The sequence below is a fragment of the Pogona vitticeps genome, chromosome 2 (genome assembly GCF_051106095.1).
Source record: "Pogona vitticeps strain Pit_001003342236 chromosome 2, PviZW2.1, whole genome shotgun sequence".
NCBI classification, from domain to species: Eukaryota; Metazoa; Chordata; class Lepidosauria; order Squamata; family Agamidae; genus Pogona; species Pogona vitticeps.
The window spans coordinates 135,712,670-135,737,247 of NC_135784.1; the positions used below are offsets into that span (position 1 = coordinate 135,712,670).

At 42.4% G+C, this 24,578-nt stretch overlaps 1 protein-coding gene across 17 annotated transcripts in view; it reads right to left on the reverse strand.

The window, feature by feature from the left end:
• TMEM94 (transmembrane protein 94) overlaps positions 1 to 24,578 on the reverse strand; it is a 100,524-nt gene that overhangs the window by 60,276 nt on the left and 15,670 nt on the right. For 7 of the 17 annotated variants that reach the window (XM_078386040.1, XM_020805060.3, XM_072990552.2 and 4 more), the window contains exon 1: positions 327 to 857. The exons of 7 other annotated variants lie outside the window; for them this stretch is intronic. In XM_078386040.1, coding sequence (XP_078242166.1) covers positions 327 to 380 — 54 coding nt within the window. In that variant the 5' untranslated portion in view covers positions 381 to 857. Of the gene's footprint in view, positions 1 to 326; positions 858 to 24,578 lie in introns of those variants that run through there. 3 more of the 17 variants (XM_078386047.1, XM_078386044.1, XM_078386045.1) reach the window with 2 other exon arrangements.

A 24,578-nucleotide genomic window follows, 5' to 3' on the forward strand; every position in this document is an offset into this window, starting at 1 on the left:
GGAAAACAGACAAATCTGAACCACTGAACAAGAACCAAGGATTTACTACCATACAAAGCATGACCAATCTATCCACTCTACCTGGAAATGATACCTTCCACGTAACTGAACACCACAAAAAAGAAACAGATCTGAGTCCCAATCGTATGTTTCATGTCACTTAAGGTCACTGAGTGACATTAACACACATACATACACACACCACCTTAGAAGCCTGTTGTATATTAACAGCTCGGGGAAAAAAGATTCCGTCAAGACAGAAAAAGCCATCTTGTATTCACATGTCAGGGAGGGTAAGAGAATAAAGTCTAAAAGGTAAAACTTACTTTGCCACTTTTGGTTTCCTGGGACAGCCACCAATCTGTCTGCTTAATAAGCATCTGGGCTAAGATTGCAGTGCCACTTGGTACCCTGAACAGCAACTTCCAATGCTGCTATCCACAGAGAAGCAGAGAGCAATAGAGAATGAGAGAGTGCGCAGAGCGCGACGCTGCAGAGGAAGAGAGAGAGAGAGAGAATGGAACGGCAGAGTGAGGCACTACAGCACTGATTAATTCAGCCTGTTGCCAGTCACAGTGCTGCAGGCTGGATCCAGGGTGAGGATGAATGAGGAAGAAAAGATGAGGAAGTTCTTTAGGGTCACACCCTATGGGCACAGAAGGCTGTACTGAAAGCAAGATATCCCATGAAATCCCCACATGGAAGGTAGAACTGTATGCTCAAGGAGAGGATGGTACTGGGGACAGGCTAATCAATTTAAAAGGGACCACATCCTGGAGAGCCCGCTAACATAGCGAGAAAAGGCCAGCAATGACCACACTCATTGAGACAGGAGAGGCAAAAAAAAAAAAAAGAGAAGAAAATGATCTTTGGAGCCACAAACACTTGCAAATCAAAAGGGATTTGCCCATTTAAAATGATCTATTTATACAGATAACATTCAGATTTTATTTGTAAAGTGAACTATTTACATAAAATTCAAAAAGAGTTGCCACTCATCCATATTTGGGGGGGGGGGGAGCTGCCAAGCAACCTCTTGCTCCCAGCAGGACTTCCCAGCAGTAATCAGGAGGGAGAGCAGCAATAAATCACCATCCAGCCATCAAATATTCATAGCCTCTCGGGAGGAGACTCCAGTAGAAGGTGCAGCACAGATTACTAATAGCAATCCCCTATTGTGTCTGAACCTTGCCATTTACGGAGTTCAGGGGAGTGGTGAGACAAGCCGAGGACACTAGGCCAGTAGATACTGGATGGACACATCATATAACGAGACCCCAAAGGAGCCAGAAAAAAGGAGAAAAGAGGGCAAAATATGACTGAAGAGCTATAATGACAGGAACTTGCTTCTCTCAGTTTGTTCAGATAACATAGACACATCCCTCTCTATGCAGTACTTTCATCACTACCTCCACTTCGAAGGCAGGGAAGCAAAATTAAATCTTTGCCAGTATGAAGATCTCCATTAAACAGGAGGTCTGTTCTGTTCAACAATGCCCTGGAAAAAGGAGAGCAAAAAAGGTCTTAGAACTCATTGTGGTTTATGCATACTTTGCTGTTAAAAAAAACCACTGTGCCACCACAGATAAGCTACCTCCAAGAATAGGTCCAGTTATGGTGCCCCTGCATTGAAAAAGATTGCCTGTTTCTCCTGTGGGCGTTTCGAACTCTCCCTCCCATCAGCAGAGTCCACATGGACAATGGGTAGGGGTCATGCAAGCTGGCACTTCAGAATGGCTGCTCTATGTTTACCTGTTCCCAGGAAAAGCAATGTAGCAATCTGACTGGTTGCTTCTCACACTTGTGCTGGTATGAAATGGGCAGCAAGACTTCTCTGCTTTTCCGCTTGTCTAGAAAGAGTGAACAAAAGGATAGTACAAGAACACAAGAAGAAAAAGTGTCATCCTGCTGCATCCCACAGGCTCAGACTTTGAAACAGCCTGTACAGCTTTCTCAACAAGAGGAAACCTTCTTCTCCACTGCCAAGGCCTTTTTTCTTCACTTGAACATCCTTCTAACTTCTCCATCACATAAGCAACAACAGAATGCCAACAAACACAAGGCATGTTTCAACGTGGTGGCGACTGTAGCCAAGGCTGATCTGCTCACTTTCTCGCACACACATGCACACATAAGAGCTCTCCTTTATTCAACTATCAGACATACACCCACAGCTCTCCCCTATATGCAGCTTCCTTTCTTCCTCCTGCACTCTGTGTCAAACACTCACTCATTCTCTCATAAACTCCAACATTATATATATATATAATATGTGTGTGTATGTATATATATATGCATACATACACACACACACATTACACACACACACATACTCCCCACATCTCAGCAGCATGCACAGATAACAACTAAACAACCATCTCCGCCCCACAAACATTGATCCCACCACACATTTCTGCTCCCCATGAACAGCTGACTGACACTTGTCTTGGTGTCACTCAATGGAGAAAGGAGAGGAGGCACATAATTTCAGTAAGAAGGATGGCCTATAGGGATGGCTTTCTCTATCCCAATTAAGTAAGCATGGCTCAGAGTCAGAATGCTGACAATCCAGCTGCTTGGCAAGATGGGAAGAAGCTATTTGCATCAGAGAAACAGCTCCTCCACAGCACCAACCTGTCCTCCCCAGTCTGCAGATGACTGGTAGGCAGCAAGGGTATTCAATGGTTAGGGCATCAATGTGAACGGCACCCAAGCCCTCTGTATGCTGAACAGAACTTGCTCACCACCAACTGCTCCACGGACATGCTGGTGCCCCGTGCCCCAAATCAAGCAGCAATGCAGCTATTTTCAATCTGCGTAAAGGTTTACTCCAAATCAAAGCTGATCAAAAGACTCTATAGAGCACATACACATATCATCCACTCCCCTGACCAGGGTGTTAAAGACCAGGTAAGACAGATGGGGAGGTTGACAATGAACAACAGTTGTTTCTCAAAGCTACTAGACTGTGTTTTTTCAAGGAGGAGAAGGAGGGAGGGAGGAACAATCACTATTATTTTCTCCACCTGTCACACACCTGGATGCATCTTGCAATCTCTCTTGCATTCTTGTGAGGCTATGTGTAAATGACAGCTCCTAAAGAACAGCAGAACTGGGGATAAAAACACAATTTCCTTCTTTCTCTCGCTCTTCCCGCTGATCTCAGGCTCTGGTTTATTTAGCTAATGCACAGTTCTGGAAACTTTTTGATGTTTTGGTTAGTCCTACCAAACAGTGAAGATTTTCTTATGGACGAACTCTGGAGTCAGATTTATTTCCCACTGTACAAGACATACTTTTGACTAACTGAACATAGTATGAATTAACTACAGTAAGGGCTTTCCAAAACTTGACTGGCAGTGCCATGCTACAGAAAATTACATTAAACTTTTTCCTATCAATGAGTCACAGCACATAATACATTCGTTTTAGCCTAAAGCAATTAGTTATGATATAATCATTCTTGCACAGCACACCTATATGTCATTACAGTGTTCAACCTCATGAAGCACCCACAGCATCAGAGTATTCTGTGCTTCCATCATGAGCTTCAAGCAGATAAAAATATCAAAAGTACTGTAGTTTATTTCCTTACAGGTTTTTAAGCCAATGACAAAGTGAACTGTTGACAGCAAGAGCACTGGACAAAGAATGGGAAGACCCCAGTTCATTACACTCAGCAGTGAAATTCACTATATGAATTTGGTCCGGACACTTTCTCCCCCTCCACCTAATTCATAGACCCACCATGTATTTAAAGGGAAAGGGGGAGATACATGCTACATAAATTGCCCTAAGTTACTTGAAGGGTGTGATAAACAGTAGCAAGCCAGTCAACTCTAACACGTCAATGTTCACAAAACACAGGTGATCATGTAAAGGCTGGAGCCAACAACAAGAGCAATTTTCTTGGCCATTGTTGGATATGGTGAGGAAGCTATATTGGTTAAACATCCCTATATATTGGAAAGATTTCAAAACAGACCAAGAAAGAACAGTGGACCCCATGTAGCAATACAAACATCTGCATCCAAAGTTTGGTGAGACATTCTTTCCTCACTGAAAAGGAGAAGTTATAGGAGTAAAAGCATGCTTTGGGTGGGAAAGATCCTAAGTACATTGTCTGAAATCTGTTAGCCAAAGTTGCGTCTTCAGACTACATTTGACTACAACCCTATAATCCTCAGTAGCACAGCTGATGGCCACAGATAATGAAGAGTATCTGGAAGTTGAGTCATGGCAACTGGACTTCTTTCTTATTAGGCTGAAACATTTTGCTACTCATTGAAGTAGCTTTTTCATACTGAAGACGCTACTTGAATGAGTGGCGAACCGTTTCAACCTAATAAGAAAGAAGCCCAACTGCCATGACTCAACTTCCAGATAACCTCACCTGGATGACTGAGAATCTTCACAGATATATAATGAAGAGTACTGTCACACTCATGTCCTGCTGAAGGACAACTGAGTGGCCACTGTGGGAACGGAATGCCAGATTAGATTTGTCCAATGCAGCATCCCACACTCTAAAATCCTCTGGGGACTTACAGCTGGAAAGGGACGCCTAGCTGCCAGATGGTGCGGGGTATGAATCTGATAGATAGATAGATAGATAGATAGATAGATAGATAGATAGATAGATAGATAGATAGATAGATAGATAGATAGATAGATAGATAGATAGATAGATAGATAGATAGATAGATAGATAGATAGATAGATAGATAGATAGATAGACAGATAGACAGACAGACAGACAGACAGACAGACAGACAGACAGACAGACAGATGCATACATACATACATACATACATACATACATACATACATACATACATACATACATACATACATACATACATACATACATACATACATACATACATACATACATACATACATACATACATACATACATACATACTTTTAACAGTTAAAAGATCTTGGGTAACAGGCCTGGCACCCACATCTGACTGGGATGCCAGACAAGGACAGACAATAAACAGCCTGATGGGCAAAGAGCTGAAGTCCAAACGGGTGGGGGCTGCTCCTTGAAAGACAGAAGTGCCTTGATCCTGCTGCTGTTTGACTACAACTCCCACCATCCCTATCCATCTTTACTGCATAGCCAAAGAAAGTGTCTGCACCACTATTTCAGAAAACCATGCCTGTGTATTCAAAACTCTTAGCAGTAAAATTCAAGGGAACCAGAGAGTATTTGTGGTGCTGCTGCAGAACAGAACCCAGCAGGGAGGAAAGGGGAGGGGGTGGGGAAAAACGAGAGAGAAAGAGAGCAGCATCTTTCTCCAGGGCATTGTGTTTCCTAGACAACACACTCCTTTACTGCACAGAGGAACAAAGTGTCTTCCAGGGCATAGATTCTCTCTCCCCCTTCGCCACATTATCCCCTTCTCAACCTTTTTCCTGAACACACAACTCCTTGTCAGTAATTAGGCAGCTACAACACATCCACTTATTGTAACTGGGACACCATCAAGGAAAAATGGAAATAACACTCCAGGAGCCAGGAAAGGAGAAATGTCATTGTCTTACTACACATATACCACACTCTTCAGCATGTGGGCTTTTGATAACATTGCTACTGGATGCTTACATCTGAAATCACTCTCGTTGCCTTGAACAAGTAGTCTGCTGGCACTCCAGACTGTGAAGCCTCAGAACAATTTCAGAAACGGACATCTCTTGGACTGCTCTGCACAACACAGCCAACTTTATTTTTGAAATCATCACAAAAGTCCTTTAAACTCTCCTTGGCAGTCACTTAACAGAGCAGCCTCCCAGATTTGCTTCTTCCCCTTAGTAAAAAGCCCAGATGCACTAAGAAAAAAATACTGTTGTTATTTAGTCGTTAAGTCATGTCCGACTTCTTGTGACCCCAAGGACCAGAGCACGCCAGGCCCTCCTGTCTTTCACTGCCTCCTGGAGTTGGGTCAAATTCATGTTGGTAGCTTTGACAATACTGTCCAACCATCTCGTCCTCCATCGTCCCCTTCTCCTCTTGACCTCACACTTTCCCAACATCAGGGTCTTTTCCAGGGAGTCTTCTCTTCTCATGAGATGGCCAAAGTATTGAAGTCTCAGCTTCAGGATCTGTCCTTCCAGTGAGCACCCAGGGCTGATTTCTTTTAGAATTGATAGGTTTGTTCTCCTTGCAGTCCAGGGGATTCTCAAGAGCCTCCTCCAGCACCACAATTCAAAAGCATCAGTTCTTCAGCGGTCAGCCTTCTTTACGGCCCAGCTCTCACTTCCATACATCACTACTGGAAAAACCATAATTTTTACTATGCAGACCTTTGTCGGTAAGATGATGTCTCTGCTTTTTAAGATGCTGTCAAGGTTTGTCATCGCTTTCCTCCCAAGAAGAAGGTGTCTTTTAATTTCAGGGCTGCTATCTCCATCTGCAGTGATCAGGGAGCCCAAGAAAATAAAATCTGTCACTGCCTCCATATCTTCCCCTTCTATTTCCCAGGAGGTGATGAGATCAGTGGCCATAATCTTAGTTTTTTGTTTGTTTGTTTTTTGTTTTTTTGCTGCTGAGCTTCAGACCATTTTTAGTGCTCTCCTCTTTCACCCTCATTAAGAGGTTCTTTAATTCCTCCTCACTTTCTGCCATCAGAGTGGTATCATCTGCCATATCATAGCCCACAGCTTCTCTGCTCAAGCCCCTTCACCGCGACAAGGCAACAATTCGTGAAAGGGAATAAAATACTACATCCTAGCAATTACTACAAAGGATTGTCACTCTGCAGTACAAAAGCATTCCACTTGCAGTTGGCCAGATACTGAAAAGCAGAAATGGGTAAGGTAGGTGGATGGGTGGGTGTGAGTGTGTGCATGTACAGCAGAGATGCTAAACATGAAAGAAAGTGTGGAATCTCTGCAGTGGAAGCTACTGCTGCAGAATTCATTGGCTGGAAGATGACGAAAGGATACAGAGAGAGGTCCGAGGAGTTTAATCCATTTCATCTCCACTTTTGTCCACACTTTGAGCAGTACAGAAGCAAAGGTCTGAATTCTAAAAAGGCTCCTATGCTATTTTCCATCTGTTCAGGACTTCATGTCCCTGACAAGTGTCTGCACTGCCTCAAAAGTTCCTGTCAGTTTACCTCAGAAATACTTGACCCAGCTTGCACTTGGGCAAAAACCAGCCAGTTAAGCAGGGTGGGGCAGAGAGAAGCGATGCATGGTCCTGCATGGTTCAGTCAGGAGCAAACAGAAGGGACCAGAATGACAGGGCGCAGAAGCGACAGCACAGAGGAGGCAAAGCCACAGCTGAGAAATGAGTGCAGTTGATGAGACAATGCTAAAAACCAAGGAAACCACAGGCCACCTGGTAAACCCATATCGGGGTGTACTAACTGGCAAAAAGCATTTACTGGAGACTTTTTCAAACATTCAGAAACAATGAGGATATTCTTGATTTCTTCACACATTAGTTTCGGCTGGTGATAAATCCTCATCCATGTAACAGAAAAGGGCAAACAGGGCCACTTTATGGATTGTCTCTTTTTCTACACTGTATTATTCAACATGTGCACCCCAGAACAGAAACATAAGGACTATGAAACAAGAAGACTACAGTTAGGGGGAATTAATAGAAATATCATAGTCAATAGGTTTCTGTAGTAAAGGTGCTTGAAAAATTGGTCCAACACAAAAATCTCTCTCAAATTTTGTTCTTCTACACCTTTGAGAACAATCAATGGACAAAGGCACCTTTTCATGCAAATTCACACACTGATTTGAATCCTAAAATGACATTTTCTGACATCTGGACCCAAGCAGTTTATGCATATGTGAGGCCATCTATGGCACCCCTGGTGAGCTGTGTCCTCTTGCTCTGCGACCCCTGGAGATCTCCATGAAGACAACATCTGCCGGGCACCAGGTGGGCACCAAAGCCAGTCGGCAAGCCCAGGGAGGGTAAAGAAGCCTGGTGATGAGAGCCACCTGAGTGAGGATGCAGGGCAGATCTCTGCAGAAGAGAGAGCAGAGGCATCCCAAGGAGGAGGTGAAAACACTTGCGGCTTCTGAGGAGGAAGAAGCTGAGTCCAGCACAACAGAGAGATGATGAAAGTACTTAGGGAGATGCAAGAGATGAGCCTGGGCCAGTTCTAGACACTAAAGGAGACTTCAATTGTGCCTACACAGAAGACCCGTGGACTGGGGTGCTGGTCCAAATTCATCTGCCCCATGGAAGAGGCCACAACAGGGACTAGTACCCTGTCAACCTTGCCCGCACATCACTGGAGACCACAGCAGCCTGCAGGGCAGCCAATCTCTACCCAGAGGAGGCAATGGGAGGAATAAGCACCAGAAGGAGCATCAGCAGCACTTTCAGGAGGGTTTGGCAAACCCAGCTTTGTAACAGGGACTTGGCTGTACAGGCCTTCCCTGCGTGGTGCAGGCTGGCAAGGTCATTGGCCCAGAGTGCTATCTGCACCACAGCCAGGGACTGTGTCTACCACAGTGGAGTTAACTGTGGGCCATTAAAGAATAGAACTGGACTGGGGGCTAGTGTCCAAAATCCAGCCTGCTAGATGACCAATGGAGAGGAAGGAGGCTGCAGTTGATGTCACCTGAATTGCCCAAATAAAGAACAACTGGCATCATTCCACAAGCCTGAACCCTACGGATATCATGTCTGAGGAGGTTTTGTCCACTGCCCCAGCACTAGGAAGGGTGTTGGTTCCCTCACCCAATCTCTAGCATACAGTATACAGTGGTGCCTCGCAAGACTAAAGTAATTTGTTCCACAAGTAGCGCTGTCTTGCAAAATTTTCATCTTGCGAAAAGCGGTTTCCCATAGGAATGCATTGCAATGCATTCCTATGGGAACCTCGCAAGACGAATGAATTATTTTCGTCTTGCAAGGCATCAGCCTTGGGGGGAGATCATCTTGCGAAGCACGGCCATAGAAGAAGCCGTCTTGCAAGGCACAACAGTGATCACAAAAACCATTCGTCTTGCAGGTTTTTCGTCCCACGAGGCATTCGTCTTGCGAGACACCACTGTATATTAGGACACTTGTGGAAATGATTTGGGTTAAAACCACAGCAAAAGCAGACCTTAGCTAGCCAGGCAAGAAGAAAGAACAAGGGGAATATGCAAAAATTACATCAAGCCATAAAAGCTGATGTTAAAGCTGATGTCCCCCCACATCCTGCCCCTGCAAAAAAAAAATGTCAAGTAGTGGTGAGAAAAGAGATTAGAGAGGCAAAAGGAAAGCTAAGCAGGGTTGAAGGAAGGGACCATGAAGCACAAATATGAAAGATCTAGGTACTTTATACTGCACACATGTATATGAAACAAGACATAGTACAAATACTGTACGTATATGTATAACTCACTACTTAGGAAATCTTTACATGGAGAACTTGCAACAACCCACATTATAGAAACAAAATCTGGAAATCTGTGAAAGACAAATGAAGGATTCCTATGCCTCTTTTGCCCCCCACTCCTCCATCTATTGCTGCTTTGATCACACAGAAAATGTGATTACACAGAACAGTGAGATTAACTATGGAAATTTCTTCTAGATCACCTAGAAAAAGTGAACAAGGGCCGTATGCTTCCCTCCTGTGAAACCGACACAATTGGAAACTATACTGAGAAAATGCAAATGTTAACATGTAGACTAGATTCTAAACAGGAACTGAAATACTACTGCATTGCTGGGGGGGGGGAACCCTCAGCCCTCAAGGGGAACTAGACAGGGGAAGGAATAGCAAAATAGGATTCACTAACAATTTTGCACTCGGCATGCACATGTACATGAGATTCTTTTGGCCAGTCCTAGACTGCAAAATATGGCAGGGAGAAAAAAAAATACTGTACAGCAAATAGCCTATAAAGTGGATTGCAGAGATGACCACTTAGGAGATTTCAAGCCCAAAGGAATGCTTGCTTTCCATCACTGTTGCCAATGGCGCAGTGTGTTTATGGCAGACATGAGAGGACAACTCCTGTACTTTTCAGAATACTTTAAGAGTGGGTCTCTTGAACCCCCCAAATACTAACTGCTATGTCTTTTATAGCTAAATATCTGAACCACTGAGCCAGCCAGTCAGAGATTTAGGCATTCAAGAAGAGCTAACCCCAATTAGCAGCAACATAGACATAATAATAACTAACTATGGCTAAGGCAGATGAGGAAAGAAAAGAAGAAGCCCACAATGCTGCATCCTGTTCCGGCTCCTTTCCTAATACATAGTTAACAACAGGCAGCTTAGGCTCCAAATGTTGAGAACTACTTTTTGCCATGGGGTCGTACAAATCCAATTTGCAAGGCTGCACATTTGGCCAAAGCATACAGACAACATTAAGGAGAGAAAGATTAGCCACTGATGTCAACAAACTGCTTTTCTGAAAGAAAAAAAGATTAGGGGGATCAACAAGCCAGCTATGCTAATCTCCACACCCTAGATCAAAGACATACGAAAATTAATTAATCATGTAAAACAGGGACCATTTTATACCCTATAAAGCAAACGGCTTCTCTGATCCCAGGCACCTATCTCCACGCAGATGTTTAAGGACACACATCTGTCATTCTCAACTACCATGTTTGCTAAAGGAAACACAACCTTGAACGGAAGCAACCTTTCGAGTTACAAACATAATTTCACTGACATTCCTATTGATAACCCAAGGCATCACTTACGTTCTTGGTCTCCAGAAAGCACTGCCCCGTGTGGTGCAAGAGAAGAGTTTTTTTACATTTTGGTGGTTCAAAAACAAATGCATGCATGCTACACTGTTTGAGGTCACAGAAACATTTCTACAAGAAGTGTGCAACTGCTACATGTCTCATGCCTATCGATATCAAAGTGGGTCATTCAGCCACTATGCGCTAATTTTGATCTCTGGTTGGAATGTGGTCACCGTTACCTCAGGTTAGTAGGACAGAACCACTATGGTAACAGCCCCGAGAAAGAGAGACACTATAACTGCCATTTCCCTGTCCCTCTTGAGCTCACAGTAAATATTCCATAGCTGTGAGCAGTAGGGTTGTCCACTTGCCCATGACAGAGCATTACAGAGCCAAACATCAGACCGACCCTCCCCCAATGGCAACACCTTCCAAGTTTGACTACAAGACCCCTCATCTCAAGCCAGCGCTATCAGTGACATACAGGGACCAAAATATCAGGAAGACACCGGGTCACGGAAGACGATGCAATGTGTAGATGAATCACAGAACACCAAAGTCAAAAACCATCATCTGTTTCCACTCCTTGAGAAGAAAGAATTTCAAGTTTATTATATTTTCCCTGGAGAGCATCAAGGGCAAACAGGCAGGTCCCCAGATGGCTACACACTGCCGTTCCCATTCTCTTTCACCAATGGTTACAGTGGTGAAAGCTAATGGGAACTGCAGTCTAATAACAACAGGAAGACAATTACAGTACCACACATTCCCCACACTTCACAACAAACAGCAGCTCACTTTGAAACAAAAGCAAAGCCTGCCACAGGACACACCGGCACCGTGGCAGTGCTACTCCCTCTTTCAACTGAGAACGGGGAGCCAATATGCAATTCGAGGAACAGCTACATCTGCGCAGATCAGACGACACACATCTCCCAGTAGATCCAATGACAAAACAGACCTAATATATCCAACCAAAAAGAGGTGGTTATATCTTCATGCCGCTATTCATAGTCACATCATTCAGCTTGGTACCTGCAAAATGGAAGCCTAGAAACTGTATCTGCTACACAATTTCAACAAACTGTTCTGAAAGCTCTATGCGCTGGGCAAGTTCAGCACAAGCAGATGGGAACATACAGCTGACATGAGAGCTCCAGAGCTTTGTCTTTTCCACCAGCATTCAAATAAATGAATCTGTTTTCAAAGATACAGGTCAAAAAGTTATGGAGACAGCATGATTAACACATTCTTAAATGTGCTCTCACAAACAAGCCTCCACCTGACTTTAAGAAGCTATGTCTGTCAAGAAAAAGTAGTCAGTCTCTGAATCTGGGTTCTCTGGCTGTCTGCTGAAGTAATAAATCCAAGAGAAAGCTTGTGAAATAAAGGATTCATTTTGGATTTGTTCACATGTAGTGCTTCTATTTCTCTCTCCTTACTTTTTTTTTCAGCCACTACATCTACAGGACAAATGTCTCCACCATACAACTGAGCGAGACCATGCACACATCAGAAGTGCTACATCTCTTATACACAAGTGTGCTCATCACAAAGCTTTTCATTTCTAAAGCCTAATAAGTGCAGCATAAGATCTTGTTGAATACGTAATCAAAACCAAAATGGACACAGACCAGAATAAATTCTCTGATGGTTACTGCCACAAGAACAGTCACTTTAAAGGAAGTTGTAATCAAGTAGGCAACCTATATCTCAGAAGGTTAGCATTTCCAGCAACAGTAGTTCTGGGTATCCATCCTCCTAAGGAGAACAGTACCGCAGTATTATTTACATCTCTGGATATTTGAGCTTAAATTCATTAATCTGGCTCCTGATCCATAGATTGATTATAGCAGTAATTTTGGGAAAGTGTGAAGGCAAGAGGAGAAGGGGACGACAGAGGATGAGATGGTTGCACAGTGTCACCGAAGCAACCAACATGAATCTGACCCAACTCCGGGAGGCAGTGGAAGATAGGAGGGCCTGGCGTGCTCTGGTCCATGGGGTCACGAAGTCGGACACGACTAAACGAACGAACGAAGGCTACCTCTGTGCTGAGTGTCATGGATTTGATTATGAAAATAGAATAGTGTTGTATTTCATAGGATTTAGTTCAGAGCTGCAATGAAAAAACTAGAAATCTGCTTATGCCCAGGTGCTAATTAGAGAGAAAATGTACAAGGTCAGTTCTTCTCCAGCTAAAGAAAAAAAAAAGAGTTAAGAAGAGCAAGCTGACCCATATCTTATCTCAACTCCATGGACAAGGACATAACTTCTTAATTTAAGGAAGATGGGCGAGAAGAAGAGAAGGAGGGAGAAGGACGGAGAAGAGATGACATACCGAGAGAAATGCAGCCGACAGAACTTTAATCAAAAGGATTGCATAAGAATGCTTATTTAAGATAGACATTTTATTGTTTTCACTTTATAGAGGAAATGACTGGTGGCTAAGGCTGGGGGTTATTTTGGAAATACTAAGTGACGTTAAAATAAGATTGTTGAAATGGTATGTTTTGTAATAAAATATAAAAAGACAAATTGTCTGTAAGCTGTCTCCTTGTATAGACCAAGCTACTATAGTAAATTGGATATTTTTGACTAAGATTGTTTTGATCTGGCCACATTACCATATTACCAAAAGAGGGTCCTAAAGTAAAAAGAGGAAGAGCAGACCTTCCAGATTGTTTGTTTAAAATCGAGACAGACTTGGGTGAAGGAGTGAGAAGTCGCCTAGGGCAGAATTACAGGACCCAGTTTTGCTAGCATTAGGGACTAATCATTCTGAATCCCTCTCTGTCTCGTGTAAAGGCAGTTCTAAGGAACGCTTTTACCACATGGTGGCAGCGGTGGGATATTATTCACGTGCCGTGTTTACCACATGGTGGCATCTTGGGATCTGAGTCTCACGTGCCGTGTTTACAGTATAGTGGCAGATGGGATTTGATTTACAAGCCATGGTGGCTGTGTTTGGATACAAATCCATGTGCTGTGTTTATGCCATGCTGGCAGCTTAAATAGTTGCAGCTTGGATTGCGCTTTGCTCAAGGGCTGAATTAGCGCTGGAAATTGTTTTATGAAGGCAGATGTGTGAGCAAGCAGATACACACTGCTAAATAAAGGACAAGAGAAACTTCTCTGGCGTGAGCTTCAGAGCAAAGCAGGGAAGGTTGTAAATTATTGTGACTGGAGAAGACTCCTATGCAGAAAGCTCAGGCTAAAGTGATGCAAGGAGAGATTCTGCCAGTGGCTTAAGTGTTCTAAGGGAACAAGCATTGTGCTGTTTAAAAAGTGCCAGCTCGATTCACTCAGGTGACAGAGTGGCAAAATTGTTTTGAGTGTAGCAGGAGTCTATAAGGAGCAGCCAGGATAATAAAAGTAATTTAAAAGTAATTAAATAAAATTTAAAAAGGGAAAAATTCCTACCCCAAGCCAGAGCCAAAAGGATTTCCTGGAGGGAAAGTAGGATCAGTCAAAGCTGACAGTTTAATTGTTTTATTGCTCCTCCCGTGCTTCGGCCAAGGCTGCAGGGAGAGAAGAAAAAAAAAAGGAAAAATGGCTTTTAGCAGTCAGTTTTCACTGCCTGAAGTATCAGTGGATAAGGAGATTTTGGAAGCAGTGGAACACTGGGAAGTAGATAACCCAGAGGATGAAGAAGATGCCCAAAGATTAATGGAAGCAAATCCAGAAGTTGTTAAACCAAAAGTGAAGCCAAGAAGGACACAGCAGTACACTGGGGCGGAACAAGTTCCAACTCAGCAGGATCTGCTAACAGAGAAAATTCTTGCTAATGACCAGAGGTCGTCAGGAGCAGCAATGGCAGAGGCCAGCAGCAGTCCAGCAGATAAAAGAGATGCGAGTTTCAGGTTGCAAGAGCAGTTTACCCTGATGGTGGCAGACTTCATGGAGAGCCAGAGGCAATGGTTTGAAGCCCACTCCACGAGTCAGAGAAAAGCAAGGGAATACCATCAGATGAAACTGCATCTTTTACAGAGGAAGATTGCTGAGGAAGAGTGGACCAGAGGCTCTTTAGGGAGCATGGACAGTGGAAACCTGTCTGATTACCAGGAAACTGAAGAAATAATTTCCTTTAAGAAGATTGAACCTACTCCCAGAGTTAGGCCTATTCCAGAAGTGCCTAGGAGGCAGAGCCTATATGAACCTAAGAAAACAGTGGTTCCTGAACCAAGACAGTCTTTTGCTGGAGAGCAAAGAAGCATGGACACTAGCCAGATTAGGTCACCCTTGACTTGCTTTCAATGCGGAGGAGCCCATTTAAAAAGGGATTGTCCACGACTGGCGGGATCAACTAGTCAAGAGGAGAAGCCAGTTGGCAAAACCCCGTTACCTGCCCCACGGAGATTTCAGCAGACACCCTTGCCAGCACCAAGGAGATTCGAGAAGGCGCCCATACCGGCTCAACGGAAATACAAATCAACAACCCCAAAGGTCAACTATCTCAATGCAACATCGCTAGAAATACCAGAACAACCAACAGAACCACATGAAGTTAATCAACTAAGGAATGTGTCACCCCAGCGACAAGGAGGAGTCAAGCCAAATTTTTCTGAAACCAGTGAAATGCAAGCAACAGAGCCAAGGATTGTGCCAAGGATAATGGGCTTACAAGTAGCTCAAGTCTCTACAACCGTAAACCAGCAGACATCCTCAGGGGAGAAATTTTCAGTTATAGAGCCTAGTAGCATCTTACCGGAAGAACAGTTATATTGGTCACTGAAAAGTTTCTCAGAACCGGTAACCCTACATTTTTCTACAGGAGATTTAACCATAAATGCCTCTAGGGATACCGCTGCAGATATCTCGTCAATTAACAAACAGTTTGTGGATCCGGCACTAATCTTGAATAACCTGAGATGTCCAGTGAAAACATATGGATCAGGAGAAATAATCGAGCGATTCGTACCACTCGTGTATGTGCAAATTAGCTACAAGAATTGGAAAGGTGCAAAATATTTATTAGTGCATGAAGGTAAACCTGATTTTTTATTGGGAAACGATCTAGCATTTCTTAACCACCAACACACTTTAAAATCAGCTTCCATACAAGCAGTGACACGTGCGCAAAGCAAAGCAATAGAGCAAGTCCCAACTGAAGATAACTCTGAGGAGAAACCAGATGGACATGTAACGCAACATCAACCCCTTGCAGATGAAACGGATAGTACAACTGAGATAAAAACTGAACCAGAGGATTTACTAGTACCAATGGGATCAGAGGAATTCAAACGAAAACAGATGGAAGACCCTACATTGGATACTTTGAGGTCTCAAGCCGACAGTTACGCGGTACAACCGGTACAACAAAAAGTAACCTTTTTGTGGGGACAAAATGGACTATTGTACCGAGAATATTTTCCCAAATCAAATGATCAGGCGGAACCAGTACAACAACTAGTCATTCCAATAGAGTACAGAGAAAGAATTCTGCAACTTGCCCATGATAGTCCAAGTAGCGGACATCTGGGAATTCAAAAAACTTTAAGTAGGATTTCGCAGCATTTTTATTGGCCCGGCATTTCCAAAAACGTCAAGGACTACGTTAGTACCTGTGATTACTGTCGAAGAACAGGGAAACAGACTGATTGTACAAAACAAAAATACCATCATGACAAGAAGGCCCATCACCGAGAGTTTGCAGTGGGTGATATGGTACTTGTACTAAACCCGCTCAGACCTTCAAAATTGGAAGTAGTTTGGGAAGGTCCAGGGGAAATCATACAAAAAGTGGGAAATGTGAATTATCTTGTGAAAATGTTAAATTCATCCAAGAAACCAGTTATGTATCATGTAAATAGTTTAAAAATGTATAGAAACAGATCTGCAAACAATTCTGATTGTAACAATGGGGGGAGAAAAATCGAACATAATGTAACAGATCGTTGAAAAATTGTATGCTGATATAATATGGTTACCTTGAATCTCTGTTTAAAATGAATTAACTTATTTTTCTGTGTACTCATAGAGATATTTAGCTATAAGAACAAATGTGTTACTGGTTACTATTAATCAACTTGTTTACTTGTCTGTATATTGATAGAGATAGGCATTACTGTTATGAATTTAATACTTTGTTAAGATAAATTTAAGTTCACATGTAGTCTTGTTAACTTTTCATAATCAAATGTTAAGTAAGTATAAAAATAAGAACTCTAATAGTTCTGTATTTTGTATCTTTAAGGGGGGGCGTGTCATGGATTTGATTATGAAAATAGAATAGTGTTGTATTTCATAGGATTTAGTTCAGAGCTGCAATGAAAAAACTAGAAATCTGCTTATGCCCAGGTGCTAATTAGAGAGAAAATGTACAAGGTCAGTTCTTCTCCAGCTAAAGAAAAAAAAAAAGAGTTAAGAAGAGCAAGCTGACCCATATCTTATCTCAACTCCATGGACAAGGACATAACTTCTTAATTTAAGGAAGATGGGCGAGAAGAAGAGAAGGAGGGAGAAGGACGGAGAAGAGATGACATACCGAGAGAAATGCAGCCGACAGAACTTTAATCAAAAGGATTGCGTAAGAATGCTTATTTAAGATAGACATTTTATTGTTTTCACTTTATAGAGGAAATGACTGGTGGCTAAGGCTGGGGGTTATTTTGGAAATACTAAGTGACGTTAAAATAAGATTGTTGAAATGGTATGTTTTGTAATAAAATATAAAAAGACAAATTGTCTGTAAGCTGTCTCCTTGTATAGACCAAGCTACTATAGTAAATTGGATATTTTTGACTAAGATTGTTTTGATCTGGCCACATTACCATATTACCAAAAGAGGGTCCTAAAGTAAAAAGAGGAAGAGCAGACCTTCCAGATTGTTTGTTTAAAATCGAGACAGACTTGGGTGAAGGAGTGAGAAGTCGCCTAGGGCAGAATTACAGGACCCAGTTTTGCTAGCATTAGGGACTAATCATTCTGAATCCCTCTCTGTCTCGTGTAAAGGCAGTTCTAAGGAACGCTTTTACCACACTGAGAACCGATCAGAACTCAACCTTTTCTTACTGACCAACACCAGGCATGACTACTGATAATTAAACACTACAGCTGTAAATTGGGGGGGGGGGGAATAGAAAAATAATATACATTAAATATGGGAGGGAAATCGAAATCAACCCCATTGCTTACCCAACAGTCAGAAAAGATAATAAGCACTCCATGGTGCAGTGGTTAAAGTGCAGTACTGCAAACAAGCCTCTGCTTGTCACCCAAGTTCGCTCCCAACAGGCTCCGGTAGCTAGCTCAAGATTGACTCAGCCTTCAAGCCTTCTGAGGTCAGTAAAATAAGTACCTAACTCACTGAGAGGCAACGTGTTATGTGGTAAACCACGCAGAGTCCTCTAGCATTATGGGGAAATGTATAACTCAGAACAACTGCTCTTATTACATGCTAATACATCCTTCATCAATGAACGCTAAGATTTGACGTGTGCCAGATATTTGGAGTGCATGTATAATGTGCATGGGAGGGCACTGATGGTTTTCTCTCAAGGCAAGGTTGTGGTAATATACTTGGATTCTCTCCCATTCTCTTTATACTCTTTGTACATAAACTTTATGCCTTAAGCAGGAATCTTACATACACTTGATAGAAAAGGACTGAACTGTTGTTGTTGTTGTTGTTGTTGTTGTTGTTGTTGTTGTTGTTGCTGACGTTAAACAGTGTCCAACTCTTCGTGACCCCATGGACCAGAGCATGCCAGGCCCTCCTGTCTTCCACTGCCTCCCGGAGTGAAGACGTCCCAGAGTGTCGTCTATTGAACTGTAAATATCACAATTTTTTATCTCTGAGTTGACCCACTATTTGTAACATTAAGATAGTTGCTTTAAAAGTGAAATACAGAAAGAAAAATTTGGTCAACTCTTTTATCATTAAATCTGGCATTATTATGCCAGTCAGCATACCAGGTGGATAGCAAACCCTCTCAGAATGGTCTCAATTTTTCCTGAAGAAAAGTCTGATATTCTGTAGCTTTCTAAATTTTCACCAGGGAAAGCTCGGGGCAGGGAAGAAAAAACTAAGCTGCCATCCTATACATACTTACCCAGCAAGCAGCCCCGCTGGGTCATAGTTTCGAAGAGAGATGCATTGGGTCGCACCATTAATGTCCTGCCTCCTACCAGATGAAGCCAGCTAGAGGCAAATCTAGGGGACGTGGTGACGTTGCGGGTTAAACCGCAGAAGCCTCTGTGCTGCAAGGTCAGAAGATCAGCAGTCGTAAAATTGAATCCACGAGATGGAGTGAGCTCCCGTCACTTGTCCCAGCTCCTGCCAACCTAGCTGTTCGAAAGTATGTAAAAATGGAAGTGGATAAATAGGTACCACCTCGGTAGGAAGGTAATGGTGTTCTGTGTCTAGTCGCACTGGCCATGTGACCACAAAAACTGTCTTCGGACAAACGCTGGCTCTATGGCTTCGAAATGGGGATGAGTACCGCGCCCTAGAGTCGGACACGACTGGACTAAATGCCAAGGGGAACCTTTACCTTTACCTAGAGGCAAATCTATTACTGTAGATCAAAGAAGGGAAGAATTTACTAGTAGGGGTTTGCAATGACTGCAGAAGACTGGCAAAGGGTTCTGCCTCCCTTGTGCTTCACATCAGCAACAGAAAAGTGTTTTCTCCCTCTCAAATCAGGCTGATAAAATGAAGAAAGCTTTATAGCAAAGGATTGGATTTGGGTACAGAAGATATGCATGCTTTACTCTCATACTAAAATACATTCAAATGCTGAACATGCACTCAAGAGTTATTCTGTTCCTTAATGCTAACAGTATCTCCTTCACCCAGTACACCCCTCTTCTAAACCACAGTTCTGCAATTGGTGGAACTCAAGGTTTAAAACAACAACAAAGAAGTAGATCAAGCAAGTCTGGAGTTTGCCCACATTGCCTCTAAACAACATTCTTTGGGAACCTGACGGCTAAGTCACAAGCAAAAAGTCTACCTGACACTTCTCTTTGGTGTCTATTGTTACATACAGCACTGATGGTACCTGTCTGTCATGGGTTTGGAGGGAAAGTTCCATCCTATGGGGAGTGGAAGGCGGGACATCAGGGGGAGGAGCTGTACTGTATATATATTTGGAGCTTGTGTGGAGAAGCTGGAGTGGGAGTCTGTGTGTCAGACTGAGTACAACTGTGTGTCAGTTAGTACCTACCTGATAGGTTCAGGTTTCTTTATAGGTATCCAGAACTGATAGGTTCAGGGTCTGTGCTTTACTTTAAAGTGTTCTGTGTGAACCAAACTGTTATATGTATGTTTGGGACTTTGCCACGTTACAGTATCTTATTTACTTGATCTTTTTATTTACCCTGTTTGTTATTTAAATAAACCTTGTTCTTTTGTTTGTTAAAAATCCATTCCTGGTCTGTGGGACTCCTTATAGGGAATGGTTGGTGGCAGCTTAATTAAAGTGTGGCATACTCCAGTAGGTCTGGGGTTGTCACCAGGGCCGGACTGGGACCAAAAATCGGCCCTGGCATTTAGAGCACACAGGCCCACCTGTTGTGGGCTCTCCATTCACAATATTGTGGCGCGCTGAAAGGGCGTTGCTGGTATAGTGGTATTGGTACATGCTTACGAGTTCTCCCTATCCCAATCATTGCCCTGGTTGTATAAATAACAAGGAGCATCAGGAAATCTAAACCTATAAAATCATCACGTTTAACAAAAAGTGTAATTAAAATTTAATGTTTAAATTTGTCAGTGCCAGTGCTCTCTAAACAAAAAATACCAACAGTACAATGTGAGATCTTATAGCTATTTTAATGTATTGAAACATTAGATCATTAAACATAGCTGCAACAAAACGTTCAATGTGAACAAGCCATAAGTAGCAGATCCTCCTACATCAACACTTCCACCAGGAACAAAAGGCTCGGCTCAAGAACTTTCCACCTCGTTTATGATTTGAACATTTTAAATTTGAACCCTACTAATACTGGAAAGACTTAGGAATGATACGTTATCAAGGAATAAGAAGACTTTGCAGGGCTTCACTACTCTCTGCAACTCTGTTGATGATGGCATCCACATCAAGACTCATGAGGATTTCTTTTTCTGTAACCATTAACATGAATGAATCCAAATGGTCCTGGGATACAGTATTCCTCAGTCGATTCTTGATGAACCTCAAGGTGGAGAAGCTTCTCTCACAAGCAACTTGAGTAAATGATAGAGTCAGTAGAAATTTGTAGGCTAGACCTATCACATTATAGGCATCTGTTAATAAATTGTAGCGCCGTAGAATTTGATAGCAACAAATGGCACAGTTCTTACATGTTGCACATGACTTATTTAACAGCTCCATTTCATCAAATTGTTGACTTAGATCTTCCATGGGCGTTTCTCTTGATACCCTTACAGTGTATTCTTCTGGAGCTGATGTCTTCAATTTGTCCCAATGCAAAGCTAGACTAGTTAATTCACACCGCAAATTTTCAGCTGTGGCATTCTCATTAAATTTGATCAAGACTTTACTTAAATCTTCCATTGCAGATATATGAAGCCCTTGTTCTCTTATGTTTGAAAAGTTCCTAGGGTCTAGGCATGCATAGTCGGCATACAGTGTTTCACTAGCAAGAAAACGTCGAGTTATGCTCTCCGTGATTACATCAAGGATCACATTGTGTACTTGTTTTGTTTTTTTCTTTCCCGGAACATATTAATCAGTTTTCAATGTATTCCTATGGGAAATGGTGCCTTGACCTACAAACTTTTCGACTTGCGAACACCGTTCCAATATGGATTAAGTTTGTAAGCCGAGGTACCACTGTATCATTTTCTTGAAGAAGTGAATGACATGTTTGAATAAAAAAAGGTTCCAGACCACATGGATACTCTCCAGGAACCCTGGAAAATATGGTTGTGGGGCCAATTCAGTATTATAATATAAATCTACATTATAAAGCTACTCCTAGCAGAAAAAGAGGCATCCTAAGAACCACCTAGTATCAGCACTACTTCTTATTCCTATATAAGTTTGAAGAGCAAATGAACTCTCTACCTCAATTCCCTTTTCTGCTTTCTGATTCAGGAAGGTTTGACACATGTTAGCATGACACTTCCTTGACTTTTTAAGAATGTGTAAATAGAAAGTGCTACATTCAATATGCCAGCAAGTTTGGAAAACTCAACAGTGGCCAGAGGATTGGAAAAGATCAGTCTACATCCCAATCCCAAAGAAAGGCAGTGCCAAAGAATGCTCCAACTACCGTACAATTGCACTCATTTCGCACGCTAGCAAGGTTATGCTCAAAATCCTCCAAGGTAGGCTTCAGCAGTATGTGGACCGAGAACTCCCAGAAGTACAAGCTGGATTCTGAAGAGGCAGAGGAACTCGAGACCAAATTGCTAACTTGCGCTGGATTATGGAGAAAGCCAGAGAGTTCCAGAAAAATATCTACTTCTGCTTCATTGACTATGCGAAAGCCTTTGACTGTGTGGACCACAGCAAACTATGGCAAGTTCTTAAAGAAATGGGAGTGCCTGACCACTTTATCTGTCTCCTGAGAAACCTATATGTGGGACAGGAAGCAACAGTTAGAACTGGTCATGGAACAACTGAGTGGTTCAAAATTGGGAAAGGAGTACGGCAAGGCTGTATATTGTCCCCCAGCTTATTTAACTTATATGCAGAATACATCATGCGGAAGGCTGGACTGGAAGAAACCCAAGCCGGAATTAAGATTGCCGGAAGAAATATCAACAACCTCCGATATGCAGATGATACCACTCTGATGGCAGAAAGTGAGGAGGAATTAAAGAACCTTGTAATGAGAGTGAAAGAGGAGAGTGCAAAAAACGGTCTGAAATTCAACATCAAAAAAACTAAGATCATGGCCACTGGTCCCATCACCTCCTGGGAAATAGAAGGGGAAGATATGGAGGCAGTGTCAAATTTTATCTTCCTGGGCTCCATGATCTCTGCAGATGGAGACAGCAGCCCTGAAATTAAAAGGCGCCTTCTTCTTGGGAGGAAAGCGATGACAAATCTTGACAGCATCTTGAAAAGCAGAGACCTCACCTTGCCAACAAAAGTCCGAATAGTCAAAGCTATGGTTTTTCCTGTCGTGATGTATGGAAGTGAGAGCTGGACCATAAAGAAAGCAGACCGCCGAAGAATTGATGCCTTTGAATTGTGGTGCTGGAGGAGGCTCTTGAGAATCCCCTGGACTGCAAGGAGAACAAACCTATCAGTTCTAAAGGAAATCAATCCTGAATGCTCACTTGAAGGACAGATCCTGAAGCTGAGGCTCCAGTACTTTGGCCATCTCATGAGAAGAAAAGAGTCCTTGGAAAAAACCTTGATGTTAGGAAGGTGTGATGGCAAGAGGAGAAGGGGACGACCGAGGATGAGATGGCTGGACAGTGTCTGCGAAGCAACCAACATGAACCTGACACAACTCCGGGAGGCAGTAGAAGACAGGAGGGCCTGGCGTGCTCTGGTCCATGGGGTCACGAAGAGTCGGACACGACTAAACGACTAAACACACACACACAAATAGAAAGTTATATATATGTATACAAGCTAGGTGACACATGTAGCCCAAAATAATCATCCTCTGCCACACATCTATCTTCTTTTATACAGAGAATGCTGACATTTGATCACAACTACAGAATGCCCTCTTGATGAAAAACTTAGCTACTTTATCAATTCATGAATACTTTTTATTTCCTCGGGCTTTTAAACAGCACAAACTTCAAAGTTTGGAACTGATGCATTTTGTCTTCTTATCCTGCCCTATGTTGGTATTTTGTGACGGCAGGAGGAGAAGGGGACGACCGAGGATGAGATGGCTGGACAGTGTCTGCGAAGCAACCAACATGAACCTGACACAACTCCGGGAGGCAGTAGAAGACAGGAGGGCCTTTCGTGCTCTGGTCCATGGGGTCACGAAGAGTCGGACACGACTAAACGACTAAACACACACACACACATGTTGGTATTTAATTAATTTTTTTACATAATATTTGTATATTTCAATTCTGCAAGCCATCTGAGAGGAACTGTTGAGAGGACCACTAAAGGATGGAGTATAAATTTTTAAAATGCAATCCATAAAATAAATATTCTTGATTTCCTGAATCTATTCCTCACATACTTCTTGTGTAACAGTATCAACACGCCATGTTTCTATGAGTTGATCCGGCTTCTTTCACTTAATACATTTAACACTGTGGACATGAGAACTGACAATGGAACACTGTGTTTAAAGGGGACGAGTCTACAGCATTTCACCCGTGAAAATTGTCTGAACACCACTTCCACCTAAGAACTCTATAAAAGAATGGCATAGTGTACTCTGATGACAAAGTCATCAATAACAGGGCTTGAAGAAATCCATAAAACAAAACCACATTTGAGAAAATGATGCACTACATATGGTATATACTGTATTATATGATGGGTGCTGAAGAATTAAATAATATGTTATGCCATGATTGAAGGTAAACTCTTGGGGAGCCAGGGACTAACTATTTGTTTCTTTTTTTTCTGTTAAAACAGTAAAAATTATCATAAAATCAAATTCTTGCATAGTCAAAACTCGACAAGATGTAGTCACCAAGACTGCAAAAATTTGTCTTCCTCTTTCATTGTCCCAAGAACATTTTCACTGTCTTACCCTCTACCAACAGTATACATAAATGGTATTTACATAATGAGAGAGAGGCCTCTCTCTTTGATTTCATCAAAACCTTTTCCTAGTTCCTTTGGCCAAAATAAATCCGTAAATTAAAAGATTTTACACACACACCCTGAGAAAAGACTTCAATTCCACAGGAAAGCTTCAACAATTCTTCCAACTGATCATCTGTCCGATTCCACACTTCCAATAATCGCAAAGCAATCAGTGACAACAATTACAGTACAAGAGGTTCTTGGAA